Below are 18676 nucleotides of genomic sequence, written 5' to 3'. Positions count from 1 at the left end.
GATTGGCTTCAAGGCAAAACGGATGGTGGTTGGCTGGGTTGTCATAGAGAGCTGAGAAATACGATGGATTGCACTGCCGATGCGAAGCTACGTTGCTGTGCGTTTGAACACAAGAGGCAGGAGGTGTCGCGAACTTGTAGTTTGAGCCATGGTATGAGACCCACGGGGTGTCAGCTCAAACAAGTTGACGGGCAGAGTTTCTCATATGAATCTGGTCAAAATGCAGGCACGAAAGTCTGAAGGCGACGCGACAAGGCTTGAATATCCTCGTGGCGCTGCGAAATGCTTTGCAGCAGCGTGGGCGCTGCGATTGTGCCCAGTGCTTGCTGACACTTGAACGGTCCTTCATGGCAAGCTTGTTCCAGTTCCTCCAAGGCTGTGCTTGATAGCTGACGGGTCAAAGGGGGCCAGGTGTTTGGAAGTGAAGCTGCCATTCCCATCGAACGGCGCAGAAAGGCAGCCAGGTACGTCCACTTACCAAAGTAGTGTCAGGAAAGTTGATGACAAATACGCTTTGGCGCGTGGATGTTGAACCCACAATAGCGTGGTTTTCGGTTAAGCAAGTATGTAGCAGCTCAAATGCTCCTGTGGCGGTCACATTTGTGCAGATTAAGAAATTTGAAAGGAATATGGCGTCCCCCATGAGGTTTCAACGAAAACCAAAGAGGAAAAGCTTACCATTCATGCTGGACATGTCCCGAATATTGATGGTTGCGCGAGGATTCCGGCGAAGAGCTGTTTCAAGATGCTCTTGCAATAGTGCTGCCGGGGTGTTGGTGGCCACCTGGATCGGTGGTTCGCTGTGAACCCGTAGCTTGTTGATGGCGCTTAGGAGGGCCTTTTGCTTCGAACGATTGTTGCCGATGATGGTGATCACCAGGGGCACTTTGGGTGCTGTGTGAGTATCGTGCAGAGCCAGGTTGGCCAGTACGGGTCCCATGAGCGAGCTATAGAGATGACTGGGTGTCGAGAATTGCATGTCCAGCTCGGCAGCAAGCTGAAAAGCCTTCTTGTCGAGCATGGAGCTCGTCTGACGTGCCGGCTCATGGGCATGTCCAGAGAGCAGGGAGAGCAGGGCGCCGGGGTACTGCGCTGACACCACGGCCGCGATGATGAGCACAAGCACGGCCACGACCCAACGAGCATTCCCACCACTTGAGGCGGAAGGACTCTCTTGGTCTTGCTGTTCCGTATTCACGCGGTGTCGTGGTGATACGCTCTGGGAGGGTAGCTTCACTTGCCGAGGCGGCGACGCGACCACGACCTCGCTAGGCTCGGGAGAGCGCACAGCCGAATCTGCTTCATCACTGCTAGAGGAGCGGGAGGCAGCTTCCACCTTGGTGGGATAGGGCGAGCGGGAACCAACGTTTGCTTCGCTGATCCTCTTATCAACCTCCTCAGCAGCTTGAGGAATGGGTTTGGCCTTCGCTTTGGGTGTCGAGGTATTGCTAGAAGGCTCTGACACGGGCTCGGGCACCGCCTTCACGGTTGAGGCACGAGGTCGGCGCGGCGTGGATTTTGGTGTTTTGGGCCGAATAGGTGTCTGTTTCGAGGCTTTGCTGACTGCAGCCGTGCTGGCACGGCTGTCTGTGGGCGCACGGGTGCGGCGCCCACTACGAGTCTCCACCATGGTTGACTCGTTCTACCCCGGCACTGCCGCTCGTCCAATCCTGGTCAAGACCGAAAACGAAATTTTAAAAAACTAAAATTTCAACACTGCTTACATCTTGTAATCATCATGCGCATTTTTGTATAACTTGGGCTACAAAATTAACCGCAGTTTAATCCACAACCGCCCATACCCAGCAAGCTTGATGCTGACAACTCGATTTTGAAGAGAGACAGGTTTGGTCGGTTTGAAGTAAAGAGCAAAGACACAAAGAGAGAGCGACAGAGAAGACAGAGACAGAGACAGAGAGACAGAGAGAGACACAGAGACTCACAGAGAGAGAAAAGCACAGTTTCAAAGGGTTCGTTTGGGGGTGTGAAGAGGTACGGACGCCCTTCGGACCAAACGAGCACAGCGCAGCATCGCCGGGTCGTTCATAGAGGGGGGCGTTCTGTCGGGTGGGCAAACAGGGTGAGAGAGCTGGATTAGATAGGGGCCAAGCCAGGAGCGAGGAGTGTATAAGAGGGAATGTGCACTGCGGATCGTGCAGCCGATCACCGTCGCAATGCCTGCGCACTCTTGTTTGATCTGAACACTCACCATGCTCTCGATGGTTGGAATCTGCCAGGCTAACACTGCCGCCGACGCTGTCATCATGGCCGCGTGTCCACAGGCGCAATTGCGCCTGGAATGGTGAGCCGCACCTTTGTTGAATACAGCATGCCCTGTTTTATCAATGCCCCATCTCACAGGCAGGGTCATAGGATCTACGGCTACCGAGGGCACCAATGTCGCAACAACATTTACATCAACAGCCAGCAAGAAGTGATCTACTTTGTCGCCGGTGCGGCCCGCCCCGTGAAGCAGACCACAAAGCTGAAGCCAGCTCTCGTCGCTCCGTTCCCCGCCTGATTCTTATTTTCACCCCCTTGATCTCCTTGGTGAATAGGCACCGCTGTCTTGTTGAATCTTGAGCCGCGACGTCAACGCTTCTATCTCCAGCACGATGATGACATTATCAGGTAGCGCTTCGGCCGGGCATGCCATCGTGACCTTGCTAGAGCTGTACCTAATCGGCTACTTTATTGCTTTCTCCTCTGCCATTCCAGCATGGCCATGCACCGCGATCGCAACACAATCGCCACTGGCCAGCTTGGTCGTGAGGCCGCCATTCATGTCTGGACCTCAAACGATTTGCGGACTGTTTCCATTCTTACCGGGGCGCATAAACAGGGCATAGCTGCCATCTCCTTCAGTGAAGCAGATGACACCTTGGTGCGCCATGCCATGGCCCGTTGCGTGTGCCATTCCTTTTGTGAACAATTGCCAAACTGATGATCTAATGCATGGTTTTCATAGCTGGCCTCAGTTGGACTGGACGACGACCACACCATTGCCGTGTGGAAATGGGCCACGGGCACGCTGCTCGCCACCACCTCAGGGCATCGTGAACGGGTAAGTGTCTTGCTTGGCTGTTTTGCCCGATGCCCATGGGCATTGCTTACAGCATGCCGCCGCCACGTCCTCGACTATACCACCCACAATGGCATTGGAGAATGAAGCATTGATCTGATCGTGTGCGCTTTGCCGGTCAGGTGTTTGATATCCGCATGAACCCAGCCGATCCCACACAATTGGCTACGTGTGGACTGAAACACGTGCGCTTCTGGAAGTTGAGCGGCAACACCCTCTCCTCGCCCACGAGTGATAACGAAGTTGGTGACGCGCGGCTCTCGCCGAATCTGCCCATGCACCTTTGTAGTTTTTGCTTTGGTTTTTACAGTGGTGCTTTCGTTTGACTGCATGTTTTGCTACTGCTCATCCTTCCCGCGTCTCTTCAGAACCTCCAGACGCAGCTTAGCATTGCGTACGGCGCCTCAGGCATTGCCTATTCAGGCAGCCTCAGTGGCGAGATTTTGGCATGGAAGAGTGGCAATCATGTCAAAAGCATTCCAGCCCACACCGTATGTTTGTTAAGCCGGCCTCTGATGCCTGAGCTCGTTTCGTTGGTCTTGCATTTGAGCTGTACACTTGAATGTGTCTCTTTGACGACCAGAACCCTCACCACTGCTACGACCCCTTGCCGTGCTTGATTTCGCATGCCAGGGACCTGTGTTCTGTTTGCACAACAGCACTGACGGTTTCGTCTCTGCGGGCAAGGTATGGGACTCAAATTCGCAGACACTAGTTTTACCTTTAAGCATGTCTGAAAGCACTCCTCCTTTGCCCAACTCATTTCTTTGCAGGACGGATTGGTGCGGATGTGGGAGCGTGACTTCTCCCCTGTCATTGTAGTAGATCTGGCGACAACGCCAATTGGCTACGAGGGTACGAACCGCTATTCCAAACTTACACTGGTGCACAATGCCGAATCGGCGTCCAAGACTAGCTGTTCCTGGCCATGGGTTGATCCAGCCTCAATTTTTTTATTTTTTTTTTTATTTTTTTTTCTTTCTTCTTTTCCTTGTTCATACACAGGCATGGTCCTTCGCTCGGTCGCTTGGCATAACGACATTATCATCTGCGGCACCAAGGACTCTGAACTCATCCTCATCAATGGTCGCGACCGCGAGCACCCACAATTTCTCACCCGTGTATGCACTCTGCTACCTTGCCTCGTGCACCAAGCCTCCCTTGCAAATTGGTCGTGAAGATTTGATTATTATCGCTCAAAGGCGGGCCACTCAAGAAATAGCATTCAGTGGTCACAAGACTCAATCCTATAAACTACTAAATAGGGACATGCGCCCGGTGAGCTTTGGGGACTCGATGCCATGCACTCTACTGAGCGCTTCGTGACGGCCAGGTAGGTCGCTGTTCTACAAGCCGCTTTGTGTCGGTCTCTCTCTTTCTCTCTCTCTCTCTCTCTCTCTCTCTCTCTCTCTCTCTCTCTCTCTCTCTCTCTCTCTCTCTCTCTCTCTCTCTCTCTTCCCCCCCCCCCCCTCCGCCTGCCTTCCTGCCTGTCTCGTTTAGGTCACACTCTGCGCAGGATCCCACTTTCTTATAATGCTTACGTGTGTCCATTCCAGCGATGACCAAACACTCCGCATCTGGAATTGTGATACCCACGCCTGTGAAGCCGTTTTCAATTTGGGTGCCGGCCTTCGCACCTGTGCCATGAGGTTGGTAAATGGTACCGGAAATGTTTCTTGCTTGCACATTTAGAAGCCAACGTCTCACTGGCTACACTGTTATCTTCATCTTCAGCCCCAGTGACCAGCTGATTGCTGTTGGCGCCAGCAATGGGCGTCTTTGCTTGCTTCGAAACGATGGGCAAGAGGTAAGACCCAGACTTGAGCTTCGCAGTCCACATCCTTCGGCCAGCATTGACCACCACTGCACGTTCCTCGGATCGGGGATCGGCTGCCTGGAATTGACAGGTGTTTGCGCGTCATAAGACCAACGAGGCCGTTAATGTCGTGCGCTTCAGCGCCGGTGGCAATCGCCTGGCCGTGGGCTATAACGATGGATATGTTCTCTTGATGACCATCGAGAACGATGGTGCAAGGTGCAGCAAGGTTTGACCGCATCCACACCTTGCGCAATCACGTGGTGCCTGCCCTCATTCCGCCTCATGCAAAGCGGTTTGCTCTACCACTGTTTACATGCCACAGGTTTTCCACGAGCGTGTCCGCTCGACGTTCATCGCCCACCTTGACTTTAGCGTGGACGACCAGTATTTGGCAGTGACATGCGGCGACGGCAGCCTGACTGTGCTTGAGGCCAGCACCGGTCGACATGCGACCAGCTTACCCACCAACATTGCGTACGTGGATATTGTTTTCTCCTACCCCTGGCCGGAACTCCACTCATAATTTACGCGTTGGCCTGCAATTGACAGATGGCACATGCGCTCCATGCCTATTGGGGAGGACGTCCAGGGCATCTGGGGCAAGTATGCCGATGCTAATGACATCAACGCCGTTGCCGTTCTCAACGACACGGGTGCGTAACAGGCAACCCAGATTCCATTGCAGCGCGATTTATGCAAGACGGATGTAGTGCGCACGACTAGCTTCACACCCAACTCACGCATGTTCATGCGGACGTTTCACAGTGGTGACGGGTGATGACTACGGCCGAGTGAAGATTTTCACCTACCCTTCACCACAGCCAGGGCAAGTGCGCGTCAGGCTTTCCTACTGTATCCGAAGAACGTGTCTCACTGGCGCGTGCTTTGTTTTCTCCAATGCAGCGCGGCCTATCGAGTTTACCGCGGTCATTCTGCGCATGTGACAAATTTAGCCGTGACGCCTTCTTCATCGCGGTATGTGCTGTGCCAAAGATCTGTGACTCAACGAAGCGGTGCTGGCTGAGTCCATCGGCACCGTTAGGGTCAACTTCAATTCGGTCTCGAGCACTCATTTTGGTTGGTTGCGGTTGTCCCGACTACGACTACTCAGCATCATTTCCAGTGGTGGTGCAGACCACTCGGTTTTTCAATGGCGGGTGCATCCTTCCGGTGGCCAGCCTGACGAGTTTGACCAGTACGCCAGTGCCGACGAAGAGGTGGGCCCTGAACATTGACGTGTCCTGTACCTGCACATGCAATTATCTCTTGACCTCGACGCTTTTCTCGTTTGGGATCAAATCAACGTGATCCTGGTCTGCTTGGAACAACTCACCTGTGGATTTCATTTTGACCCACCCACTATGCATGTTCAAGTCCGATTATGAAACGGGCTTGGACATGGACGAGGGGGCCCATGAGGTTGATTCTGATGTTGAACGTGAAGCGCGCGCCGACTATTCACGCCGCAATGACACGGTCAAGGATCGCAGCTTTGAGCGAGAACAAGCTGCTCGAGATGCTATGAAGACGGTAGGCACGCTGATAGCGACCCTATGCTCTCTCCTAGCATATCTTTCTTAGTTTGAATTTAATTTCTTCTTCATTGGGTCTTTTGGGACACACGCTGTGGCTAGCTGCGTGTTGACATTTGTAATATCATATGCATGCTTTTTTTGGACTCGTTGTTCCAATAGGTTCGCCGGGCTCCCCCTCCAGATCGTTGCCTACGCATGCGACGCGTCTTTGGCTATCGCGGCTACGATGCGCGGAATAACGTCTTTTATGATGAGACCCTCAACAGTCTCATCTACCACGTGGCGGCTGTCGGCGTCATTCACGATTTCAAGTAAGCAAGAGGTGACCTTTGTGCTCTTTGTTTGTGGCATGACAGTGGGTAAGCGCCGATTTGACCGCCTTCTCTCGGCATGACTGATGACATGATGCTGGCCCGCTTCCTACAGCACGGGCGAGCAGCGCTTTTACGTGGGGCACACAGATGATATCCTATGCATGGCTCATCATGAAGGGCTGGATCTGATCGCGACGGGACAGGTGGGCAAGGAGCCCGTCATCCACGTTTGGAACCTGCAGACGATGGAGGTTCAGTCGATTTTGAAGGGTCAGTCGCTTGACTGGGATCAATTGCTCTCGGCTCTGTGGCTGGCTGATTTTGAGAGCTCGCCCAGACTGTTCCTGGCCCAGCACTTTGACGCCTCATCCTTTGGGTCTGGTTAGGCTTTCATGAGCGGGGCGTGTGTGCACTGGCCTTTCACAACAATGGTAAACTCTTGGCCTCGGTGGGCCTGGATAACGATCACAGGTGAGTCCTGTTCACCTTGAGGCCGTCGCGATTGCAGCAGCCCTCTGATTACAACACCTTTGACACGACAGCATCTGCATCTGGGACTGGAAACGCGGCACTCAGCTGGCTTCAGCGCGTGGCCACAAGGACAAGATCTTTGAAGTGTGCTTTCACCCTCAAGCCACGGAGTCGGTGTGTGATTTTGTATACTTTACATCCAACTGCTTGGATTTGATGCCTTGGCTCTCACGCGCAATGTTGCCTCTCCCATGCCATGCGCAGCTTGTTTCCGTAGGAGTGAAGCATATCAAGTTTTGGGAGCAAAAGGGCAGCACGTTGACGGGCAAACGCGGCGTCTTTGGATCTGTTGGCCCCCAGGTATGCTGTACATGAGACTTTTCGAGGCTCCTATCCATGTGTCAATCCATCGCTGCTCTCTGCCCACGGTGACCAAAATTTGCCTTTTGTGTTTGATGTGCAGGACACAATGCTATGCGCAACTTTCTCTGCTGACGGCCAGTGCTTTACTGGTGGCGCCAATGGCAAAGTCTACGGGTATATCATCGTTCTCCTTCTCTTTCTTCTTCTTCATCTTCTTCTTTATCTTCTTCTTCTCCTTCTTCTTCTTCTTCTCCTTCTTCTTTCTCTCCCTCTCTCCTCTCTCTCCCTCTCTCTCTTTCTCACGCACGCACGCACCTTTGTGCTCATTGAACAGGTGGGGTGCAGATCGCAATTTGCGCGCCGTTTACGACTGCCACGCCTCTCCCATTTTTACTCTCAAAGGTCCGAGTGTCCTTCCTTGTGTTCGACGGCCTTCCATTGCATATAGAGAGAGCTCGATATTTCGCTCAAAGCGGGCTGACTGCTGTATTTTGACTGTCGTGTAGCCATGGGCGATGGCTTTGTCAGTGGCAGCAAGAAAGGAGAGGTATCTCTCTGGTCCAACAGCTTTGCTTCCAAACTGCAAACCTATACAATTCGGTGAGAATTCTCTTCATGCTAAATAAAGAAATGATTAAAATAAGAGCAGCTGTGACTTTGCACCAAAAAAAGTGCACGTGTATCCACATGCTTACCCGAGGTTTTGTTGTATCAGGCAGGACAAGTGCACTACCGATTCGTGTGCACTGGCCCGTGACACACCGCCCGTTCGAGCCGTGGCTCTAGCACAGGTCAGTCTTTGCGTGCAACGACCGTGCCGCACAACCACCTGGGCCCCCGCCACTTCTTCCCACACTTCTGACCCAAAAGACTCAAGCCTCTCTTAACCTTGTCGATAATCATGGCGCCCGAGTAGCATGCCGTCTATGCCGGCCTTGCTACTGGGCAAATTGCACAGATTACTTCGTCCAATGGCGCCGTTGATGTCATCGTATCTGTATGTAGTCGATGGGGCTAAGAACTGCCTCTGGATAGTATACTCTGATCATTTTGACTGACACAGGTCGGCTTACTCTTGAATTGGGTACACGCTTGATTTCTCGCTACACAGGGCCACGCTGAAGGTGAGCTGTGGGGCTTGGCCATGCATCCCAGCGCCAGTCAGGCCTTCACCGTATCTGATGATCAGCACTTGATCGCTTGGGATCTGGACAAGTGCCGCCAGGTGAGCTCGCAGACCTGCTGGTACTTTGCGCACGACAGCTCAAGCTTGCCTTGTTCTCATTGTTTCAATTGCGGCACTGGAACCGAGCAGTTGTCGCTGACCCATCTTGCCAAACCAGCGCGCGCGGTACATGCATCGCCTGATGGCCAATGGATCGCAGTCGGGTTCAAAGATGGCAGCTGGAGCGTGTATGCGCTAGATCAGCTGGGTGAAGGTGCTGCACCGGTACATACGGCACATCACCGCAAGGAAAATGTCTCTGACATCAAGTTCGCCCCTGGCACGGGTGAGGCACACAAGAGTGCTTTTGTAGCAGTGGCCACCCATGATAATTTTGTGGACATCTACGCAACTGGTACCTGGAAGCGCGTGGGTGTCTGTAAGGGCGCATCATCCTACATCACTCACGTTGATTGGAATCAAAGTGGTCAACTGCTCATGGTCAATTCGGGCGCCAAGGAACTGCTTTATTTTGAGGCCCCCAGCGGCAAGCGGCAAGCCCTGACCACTGCCGTTTCCAAACAAATCCAGTGGCACACGTGGACCTGTGTGCTTGGTGATCAAATGTCTGGCGTTTGGCCCCCCAGCTCCGACGTGACAGACGTCAATGCTGCTTGCCTCACCCGGGACAAATCAGTACGTTTAATTGCTCGAGGATCATGCCCCAAGACACCTGGGCAGGCATTGCCTCTGGCCTGGCCAATGCAGCACAATGTCTTTGAATGCCGCATGGCTTGACTGTGTAAACTTGTCACCTTTGTAACGCGTCGCTCTTCGTCACGTTATTGACAGGTGTTGGCCACGGCAGATGACTTTGGGCTTGTAAAGCTCTTTGACTTTCCGGCCACAGGCCAGTACAGCAAGTTCAAGAAGTACATGGTTTGTTCCCCAAATCAAAATGATTCCAAGAGCATGAGATGGCTTCACAACACGCCTCATGTCAATATTGTGCGGGCCCTGCGTCAACGGTGCTTTTCTTAGGGGCATTCGGCCCATGTCACCAATACGCGTTTCTCCTTTGATGACGCCTATCTGGTCACTGTGGGTGGCAACGATACATCTGTCATTCTCTGGGACTATGGTACGTAAAGCGGACATCGGCGAGCCTTTGTGTTAAAGACGGGATACACGGGGTCCGGGTTTGGTGATTGACCTTGTTGTTGCTGCGTGAATATGTAGGGCGGAGCGCGGCAAGCGCAGCCATCACAGCCTCCGACCCGACTAGCACGGTTGGGCTAGCTGGAGACAGCGACGACTCGCTCAGTGATTCGGAAGAAGATGGGTTGGTCATGCTTTAGACGGGCGTGGGCAATAGACTTGGTCCCGGCACATTGTGCATTTCCAAATGATTGATAATTTCTTTCCCCCTGGACCATTCTGGCCTCAACTGTGGGGTGTTTGCGTTAGGTATGACTCGGACGTCGCCCGTGAGCAAGCCATTGACTACACGGAGAAAACTTTTGACGAAAAACTGCGCCCCGCACAAGGCGAGAGTGCGCGCCGCAAGGTCCGCACCAAGACAAAAGGCATGACGCGCAAGGTCGCTGCAGCTGGAGGACGCAAGCAGGGTGGTGAGTCTTTCATGCGGACCGTACTTTCCAGACGATGGCGCAGGGCCTTTGAGCCAAGCTCAAGTGCTAACTAACGCGCGTTGTTTTGAAATGGCATGATCTAGCTGCGGCCATCGTGGGCTTGTCACTGGCATACTGTCATGGCTACCGAGGCTTTGATGCCCGCAACAATGCCCGAATGATTGATGAGCGTATGTGGCTTGCCCTGCACATGTGCGCCGGCCGAACCTCGGCCCCTCGCCTCGTTGCTGCTTCCTTGGCTGCTCCATCTTTCTCTGTCCCTCCCACCCCACCCGGATTTATTGTGCTCTAACATAGCTCATATCAGATTATGCGTTGCTGTTCTTTTTCTCTGCAATGACGCACTGCAGATCGTATCGTGTACCATGCTGCGGGCTTGGGCATCGTGCACAACGTGTCGCGTAATACCCAGGTCGGTGCTTGGTCTTGAAGCATCCAATAACCCGAACAACCTCTCATGAAATCATCTCCTCGCTTGTGTGACGTTGATGCCTCACGCCTGGATGCATGGTATCCCCGACCTGATAGCGCTTTTACACAAAGCATACGGATGACATCTTATGCCTGGCAGGTGCGCACCACTCGTTACTGCCGTCAAATAAACTTCGTGCTTGACGATACTAAAATGGTATTGTGTGATCTGAATCTGTCACCTTGCTCCACACATGTGGGCTCGTGCACAGTGCATCCAAAGTTGCCGAACATGGTCGCCACGGGACAAGTGGGTGTAGTGGCTGACATCCACGTCTGGTACGCCACGAAATTTACATGCGCAGAGCAAGCGCTTAAATGTGCTCTGAACCTCAGCATTGCTTACGAACTCACCTGTCGCTCGGGCCTACATATCCTTTGCATAGGAACACTGAGGACCAAGCCACAGCCGCTGTCCTCCGGGGCTTTCACAAGACTGCTGTCTGTTCTCTCGATTTCAGTGCTTCCGGCAAGCACCTGGTATCCATTGATGCCTGCAACAATTCGGGGTAGGAAGATTGTGGATTTGTGTTGTCCGCCATGTGGTTGACTGTCATGATGCCCTTCAAACGAATCTCTGTCTTGCTGATCATGATCCTTGGGCGTGACTTCAAATCCATGCTGGCAGGCTGGCCGTCCACCGCTGGCAAACCGGAACGCGCGTCGCCTCGACCACGGCCAGCCATCACCGCTTATTCGCTGTGGCCTGCCGCCCCGATTCAGAACACGAGGTGCGCCACACGCTTCGAACCCAGACCGTCTGACTTTGGGGAAACACGATCCTCACTGTTGGTATTCATCTTGACTACTCTTTCCTACTGGACTGACGGCCAAAGTTTGTGACTGTTGGCGTCAAGCACGTGCGCTTTTGGACTTTGGCGGGCAGCGCGTTGTTGAGCAAGCGCGGTCTAGTGAGCCGGGAAGCCAAGATGACCACTATGTTAGCAGTAGCCTTTGGACCAGAGCGCACCACGTACACAGCAGCCATGAGCGGTGCCATCTGGCAGTGGCAGGAAAACCGCCATGTGCGCATCATCGAAGCACATGCCAAGCCATGTTTCACCATGAGCACGCTCTACAGTCCCAAAAACTGGCGCATCCTTACTGGTGCAAAGGTGAGGCCCATGTTTGCATTTGAAGAAGCAGGCTTCATTGCATCGGGCATGTCGTTCGCCCTGCCATTGAACCGCTCGGTTGCCTCTCTTTTTTTAATTTTGGTGGCTGGCCTTGTATAGGATGGCAAAATCAAGCTGTGGGATGCATCAACATTCAAGCAGCTTCAGGAAGCTGAAGTGCGTGGCAAGGAGTTGCGATCTGTTGCTCCAGCTCGTGGTGGTGCCTTTTTGGTCGGCACAGAATCAAGGTATGCTGCTGGTTTCCCGACTACCTACGCCAGCTGTTTTGCAGGAAACGCTCGTGACGCGCGGGAGCCATGGTGTGCCTTGCCCGCTTTTCATTGTTGTTGCCCTTCATCCTGCTATGTTGCACTGTGGTGGTGATGGGTCGATTTTACAAATGTAGTGAGCTCTTTATTGCCGGAAACGACACCACTCCACAGGTCGTGGTGGATGGACATGGTGAGGGTGAGCTGTGGGGCCTGGCGCCTTACCCGGGCAAGGTGCGTACCCGCCATCTTTGCGTCATGTGCGTCTTTGATTTGAGGCCTCGCTCACAGGAAAGCCTCCCTGGACCCTGCAGGGCAAACTCTTCTCGCCCACCACATTTGCGACGGGCGGTGATGACAAAACCATCCGTCTGTGGGACGTGACTTCGCCCAAGGAGCTCGCGGTCTTTCATACCACGGCAGCTGTGCGGTACGGTGTTCTGCATGCAGCGTCGGTCGGCTGCGTTGAACAAGCGAAGAAGCCAGTTGACCCATGCTGTGTCTTTGTTCTATTCTATAGCTCGCTATGCTTCTCGCCGGATGGCACCCTCTTGGCAGCGGGTCTCTTTGATGGCACCGTACAGCTGTATGACTTGCAGGCAAAGAGTGCCGCACCAAAGTGCAAGCGTGACCGTGGCAAGTCTATTCAGGTAAGCATGCAATCTGGAGTGAGCAAGCCGTGTTCACAGGAAGACAACCGCATGTGCCTCGGACATGTTCTGCCATAACACATGATACGTATGTGCTTGTATGAATACAAAAAGGACCTAAAATTCAGCCCTGATGGCCGCCTTCTGGCTGTTGGCTCGAATGATCAGACGATCGACATTTATCAGTCAGTCTTGCAACCGTCATAGTTGCTTCGTTCTGCCCGCCCTTGCACACCTTGCATTGCTTGTTTCTTATTAGCTGCGGTGAATCAGAGTGACAGACATGCAACGCAAGGCCTACACCAAAGACATCCCTGGCGCAGTGACGCACGTGGACTGGGAAGAACAGAGCCGCTTCGTCAAGGCTGAGACCAGTCAATATGTCACAGTGGTCGTGAATGCCGCTACGGGCGCAGTCTGTACCGATGACCTGGATGGTGAAGTGAGTCGGTTGGCGGGCATCTGCCGCAGCTGAAGCGAGTAATCTGATGTAAGCTGAATCCCTGCTTGCATGTGCGCAGCCCAGCTTTGTAGACAACAATGGCATCCTAGAGCCGCATATGGCAGGCATTTGGCCCCCAGATGCCAACAAGGTTGGTGTACGAATGAGCGATTTCTAGACTGAAGGTGTCGAGCGTATCTTGCCCACTTGAACTAAGGGACGCTGACCAACCCTGTCATTCACATTCGTGCGCAGGCGGATGTCAACTGGGTGGCCGTGGCACATGGCGGCTCCGTGGCTGCGACTGGCGATGACGGTGGATTTGTGAAGCTGTTCAAGATGCCCGTTCCGAGCACCCATGTAGGTCATTGCACTCTTGGCCCTCCGCGTGTGCGCGTGCGCCTATGCACCTGACCGTGCTGCGTGTGTGATCCCTAGAGCAAACACAAGTCCTATGTCGGACACTCGGATCACGTGACACGTCTGTGCTTCACGGCCGATGATAGTCATCTGGTGTCCATTGGCCGAGAGGATTGCTGGTACGCAAAGGCTTCCATGCGTGACTGTTTCTTTGTTTTTTTGAGTCGACGATTGTTCACACTGCTTGTTTGTTCTCGTGTGTTCCGTAGCATCCTTGTGTGGAAGTGCAAGTCGTAGATGCCCAACAAGAACCCGAACTTTACAAGGATATAAAATGGCTATCCACCTTGTTATCACCACAAACGTTTGCCATGCTTGACTACAACCGAGGGGCAACCCTCCACTAGTCGTGGGACCCTACAACGAATACACACCTCTGTTGTGCCTTATTCATGAAAAAGTTGCAACCGGGCAGTGTCTCGCTCGCGCGATCTTGACTGCAGCGCTCTGTCGTTCTTCTCGCTTTCTGTTCTGCCTTGTCGGCGCCACCCTATTTACACAGCTGAGAGAAACGAAATTGAATTTCTCTTCTCGAAATAGGATATGCAGGAGGCTCCACGCTGAAAGGTCATCAGCATCAGCACCCTAGCGAAATAAACCTGCGTAAACGAAGGGCGCATGGTAAAATTGAATCCGTGTGACTGTGGAACGCCAACCGCACTCGGCAGGTGGTCTCTTTTTATATACGCAGCCGGGTTGCTTGTCGTGGGCTTGTCTGAAATCCTATCTCGCAAGGGAAAAACAAACTAAGATCTAAGATAAGAGCTGAAATTCGACAAAAATTGAGTCAAAAAGAACGAAAATTGGTGAGACAATCTGTGACTTTGCGACGATTGACTGCAACTCATGACGAAATTAAAAGAAAGAGTCGATTAATGGAAAGAGCACGAAAGCAGACGATTCACCAATCCAAAAGTCTGCAAGCGACCGAAACGGAAACAACAACGGGTCAACGGAGCGAAACAGACAAACAAGGACTAGAGATGGCAGTCAGTTCATAGTCGTATCGAAAACAAATTATCATATTATGATGATTCTCTTCACCCACAAACATGTGTCACAACAAGGCGATCGGGGGATTACAAAAATAGCAACAAATACAAAGGGCTCAACACGAGCATTCTACTAGCAAAACCTGCCACAAAGACAAGCGTAGACAGATACAAGGACCTTGACCCCGTTCGCCTGCAAGCGGCTACCTCAGGATTACGAGAACGCGCTCGCTCGGCGGCGCATTTCTGGGAGCAAGAGGCAAGCAGGCAAAGCGTAGTGGTGGGTCTGGTTCTACACAAAGACATCGTCCATCTGAACCAGGCCCAGCCAACGGCCCATGCTAAGCATGTCAAAGCACTGACACGAGCGAGGTTCGCTCGGGGTCTGGCCCATGGAGTTGACGGTGTGCAACTTCGTTGATCTCTCTGAATGCAAACGATCCTGGAGCGCTCGATGACAGAGGGGCATAACGACGGCAGCCGTAAAGAAGGACAAGAGCATGGCGCTAAACAAGAACCAGCAACCATTGTCAAGGGTGGCTATAACATCAAAGCATTTGGCTTCGTAATCGTGGGGCAGTTGGCCCTCATCCTGCAGTTGCTGAATGATCTTGTTGATGCCATCGCAATAATCGCCAATGATAAAGAGAGCAAATCGTTGAATCTGGAGAATGGCGGCAAGGATAGAGACCACAAAGACGTCGAGGGCCGACCACGCGTTCAGGACCTCGGCAATGGTGTACCATCGAGCCTGCACATTCACGGAGAGCGGCACTACCCAGACGGTGATCATGACCAGCACGTGCAAGCAAGGCATGACAATGGCAAAGATGTAGAAGGTAGCCTGCAGCATGCGAGTGAGAAAAGAATTTGGTTCGATGGAAGACTCTGGAATGGCAGTGCCTAGCGTGCCAAGACTGTAGTTTCGATAAGAGAAGCTGTCATTATAACCCATCAAGTCATGCTCCAGGTCCAAGCCCGCGGCAGCCAGGCCCTTAAAGTTGAAGCTGAAAGCATACATGACCGAGCCGACGAGCAGAATAGCGATGGTGGCCAACAGGAGCAGGAGGATGGAAAAGTAGCCGCAGCGAGTGAAGCGGTAGGTTATATCGTCACGAACAAAGACGTGGTTGCCAAAGGAACGTTTGAGGTGGTCCGGGGTAGGCTGACGATGTTGATCTGCTGCCTTGCGGTGCATGTGTAAAATAATGTGGCCCATAATGAGAGAGATGATCGTGGCCAGAACAAAGGTGTAGAGGCCAACATCAGGCTGAACAAAGATGTCCAGTGAGGTGTCCTTCTCCGTTTCCATGTCAGCGGGAAGCAGTGGCAGCCGAAAGCGGAAGGCGACAAGCATCATGACCATGACGTAGGTGTCAATGAGGGACCACTTGCCAAGGGCATCGAGCACGCGGAGGAGAGTTTCACGTGAGCTCTCGCCGAGCCAACGCACGGGCATGATCCATGCCGTCAGCATCAGCACAAGCTTGAGGTAGGGCCAAACGCCAGAGAAGAGGGCGATGACGACAGACAAGGGGCGCACATGAGCCTGCCACATATCGTGCACCGTGTTGATGAGGCTGAAAGTAAAGGTGGGATCGAAGCGGTAGCGATCGTTGCCAATAATGAGAAAAGGGTAGACGGATGCACCAGCGCTGGCATTCGAGTTGATGAGAAGGGCAATGGTGCCGAGCAGCGTGATGGGGATGAGGTAGCGAGACCATGTTCCCACGCTAGGCTCGGCAGCCAGGCAAGGAGCGGGGTTGCGACCTTCCAGGAGGGGCGCGGATTCATCTGGACTGTTGAGGGAATACGCGCTCAGTCGCTTTGCGTGCTTGTCATTGGCGTGGAAGACCCAGAGACCAAAGACAAAGGCAAGGGCCAGGCCAGTGGAGACGGCAATGTAGGTGATGGTCATGTTCGTGCCCGGAGGAGCGGTGCTTCGAGCAGGGGTGCAGGTTTGGTTGGACAAGCTCTGATTGATGGCCTTATTAATCGGGGCCAAAGTTTCGTTGAGGAGAACGTTGAGGGCCATCGGTACCAGGTCGTCAAAGTTGACGACAACCAGGTGCATGAGATTGTTGAGGGCAAGGTCAAGGTCTTGCTCGAGGGTGCCGGCGGCAGGGACGAGTTCTAGGTCGTCAAGTTGAAAGTCGAGATTGAGGAAGGTCAAGCCGAAAAAGTCGACAGCCTCAGCAAGGCAGCCGGGCTGAAAAATTTGCAGAGAGCGAAGGGCGTCAGTCTTGGCCTGGCTGACATCAAGGTCAAGGATGAGGTCCATGGTGCCATGATCCATGGCAAAGACCACCGTAAACTCCTCGTGCAAGATATCGCTCGAGTTGGCGAGCTGAATGTCGAGGGTCAGGCTAATATTGATGCTCAGGTTTGCGAGATTGGAGGTGGTTTCCAGCTGACAGGGACTCGTTACATTGAAGAGTTCAATCGAATTCCACGTGTCGAGGCCTGCGACAACAACATCTTGAAAGCCCAGACCGACGGTACCCAAGCCTGGGAGATCGAGGACGGTGCTAAGGTTGAGATCGAGGGCGACACGCCCCGTGTGGTTGGTGAGCGCGTCCACGAGACCGTCAAGAAGCAAGCTATCAGTGTCATTCAGAGAAAGAATGGAGTTGACAAACTCGACCAGCTGAATGACGGGTGAGGTGCGCAGGTCGGCCATGCCTGCAGTGAGGGGGACACAGGGGTTTGGGATGTGAGGCGAGGCAAATTTTTTTTTGAGATGGTACAAGGGAAAAAAAAACCAAAAAAAAAAAACCAAAAAAAAAAAAAAAAAACCAAAAAGAAAAAAAGTCAAAGGGCACGTACCTGATTCATGGGGGCACGGGGGAGGACGATGCATAACGGCTTGACCTTGGGCGTAGAGCGCGAAAGAAATGTTGCGAAGGAGGGGAGCAAGCATGTGATCAACGAGGTCGGGAACAAGCTTGCGAAATTGAGCTTGAAGAACGTCAGCCATGGCGGTGCGAATCATAGATGAGTTGAAGAAGCCGCCCGTGGGGATAGTCCCATCGACAATCATGTTGGACACCTCAAAGATCGCAGTCGGCTGTTCTAGAGTGAGGTTTGTAATACGTTGCTGGTCGTCCTTCTCAAGTTGAAGGACAAATCCGAGGATGGAGTGATCAACAACCATGGTGACACGTTCGTTGAAGCGAGGCAGGGCCTCAGCCTTGAAGGCGAGGCTACAGTTGAGACTTATGCCCGAGCCCTCGAATCCGTAGGCCAGGCCCTGGACGTCCGTGGAGATGTTGGCAATCACAGTGTGGGTGCAGACACCATCAGTCAGATCGACGCCCTTGATGACCGTGACGGCAGGTAGAGGAATCTGTAGATCAAAGAGCCACTTGCTGAAGGACACTTGGTGGCTGGCATGCACAGGCGCAACAGAGGGCAGAACGAGCAAGACCAGCCCCATCAGGGCCAGCCGTGCGCACACCGCCATCTTGCGGTGCGGAGAAGGGGAAGGAAAATAGGAGCTAGCGTGCAGCGAGCGGGATAAGGAGCAGAAGTGAGTCGCCTGTCGCCTGACACGCGGGGGCATAAGTTGTTTGTGAGCATGGGACAAGCCGTAAGAGTGCGTACAAATTGATGAGGTGGTGGGCAGCAAGGAAAAAAAAAATTGAATCGCGAGGGCAGGCAGCTAGGGGAGGGCCGGCACAAAAACTGCACACGACGCAAGATCCAGAGGCGCTCGCCGGCAAAAGCCAAATCCTGTCAGCTGAGGCAGCCAAACGGATAATGTCAAATAAGTACATGTCACCGAGTCAAATCAAGTCGGGGGGGGGGGGGGGGGGGCAAAAAAAAACCCAAAAGGGCCCCATTGGGCCCTTTTACTTTTTTTTTTAAAGGCCCCGGCCCCAAAAAAAAAAAAGGGGGATTTTTTTCCCCCCCCAAA

General features: G+C 53.1%; 3 protein-coding genes across 3 annotated transcripts; 1 reads left to right on the top strand and 2 right to left on the bottom strand.

The window, feature by feature from the left end:
- Nucleotides 1-215: 215 nt before the first annotated feature.
- Nucleotides 216-1630, bottom strand: MONBRDRAFT_23603 (uncharacterized protein; the record flags this gene model as incomplete). Its single annotated transcript, XM_001743693.1, has 3 exons — nt 216-473; nt 512-585; nt 679-1630. 3 exons carry the CDS (start codon nt 1628-1630, stop codon nt 216-218), a joined length of 1284 nt encoding a protein of 427 aa, XP_001743745.1.
- Nucleotides 1631-2264: 634 nt separating this feature from the next.
- On the top strand, nt 2265-14005 carry MONBRDRAFT_15149 (uncharacterized protein; the record flags this gene model as incomplete). Its single annotated transcript, XM_001743939.1, has 52 exons — nt 2265-2302; nt 2374-2453; nt 2559-2631; nt 2719-2884; nt 2969-3064; nt 3205-3324; nt 3451-3573; nt 3716-3769; nt 3856-3937; nt 4088-4203; nt 4348-4415; nt 4639-4731; nt 4817-4889; nt 4990-5127; nt 5236-5375; nt 5451-5554; nt 5667-5766; nt 5805-5876; nt 6013-6118; nt 6276-6431; nt 6596-6747; nt 6863-7020; nt 7137-7221; nt 7293-7395; nt 7486-7581; nt 7685-7758; nt 7919-7986; nt 8091-8184; nt 8300-8375; nt 8501-8581; nt 8696-8809; nt 8897-9445; nt 9602-9688; nt 9791-9890; nt 10010-10091; nt 10217-10377; nt 10485-10571; nt 10752-10813; nt 10930-10972; nt 11085-11151; nt 11259-11381; nt 11501-11603; nt 11709-11987; nt 12108-12235; nt 12394-12490; nt 12571-12686; nt 12777-12906; nt 13021-13106; nt 13180-13356; nt 13433-13499; nt 13604-13708; nt 13787-14005. The coding sequence occupies 52 exons, from the start codon at nt 2265-2267 to the stop codon at nt 14003-14005; spliced, it is 5967 nt and encodes a 1988-aa protein (XP_001743991.1).
- Nucleotides 14006-15052: 1047 nt separating this feature from the next.
- Nucleotides 15053-18223, bottom strand: MONBRDRAFT_6454 (uncharacterized protein; the record flags this gene model as incomplete). The annotated part of the gene is made up of 2 exons (XM_001743692.1): nt 15053-17442; nt 17587-18223. 2 exons carry the CDS (start codon nt 18221-18223, stop codon nt 15053-15055), a joined length of 3027 nt encoding a protein of 1008 aa, XP_001743744.1.
- Between the last annotated feature and the right edge of the window lie 453 nt (nt 18224-18676).

The sequence above is a fragment of the Monosiga brevicollis genome, genomic scaffold (assembly GCF_000002865.3).
Source record: "Monosiga brevicollis MX1 MONBRscaffold_4 genomic scaffold, whole genome shotgun sequence".
Classification (NCBI taxonomy): Eukaryota; class Choanoflagellata; order Craspedida; family Salpingoecidae; genus Monosiga; species Monosiga brevicollis.
The sequence above is the reverse complement of the archived record's forward strand: the minus strand, read 5'-3'. Positions and strand labels throughout refer to the sequence as shown.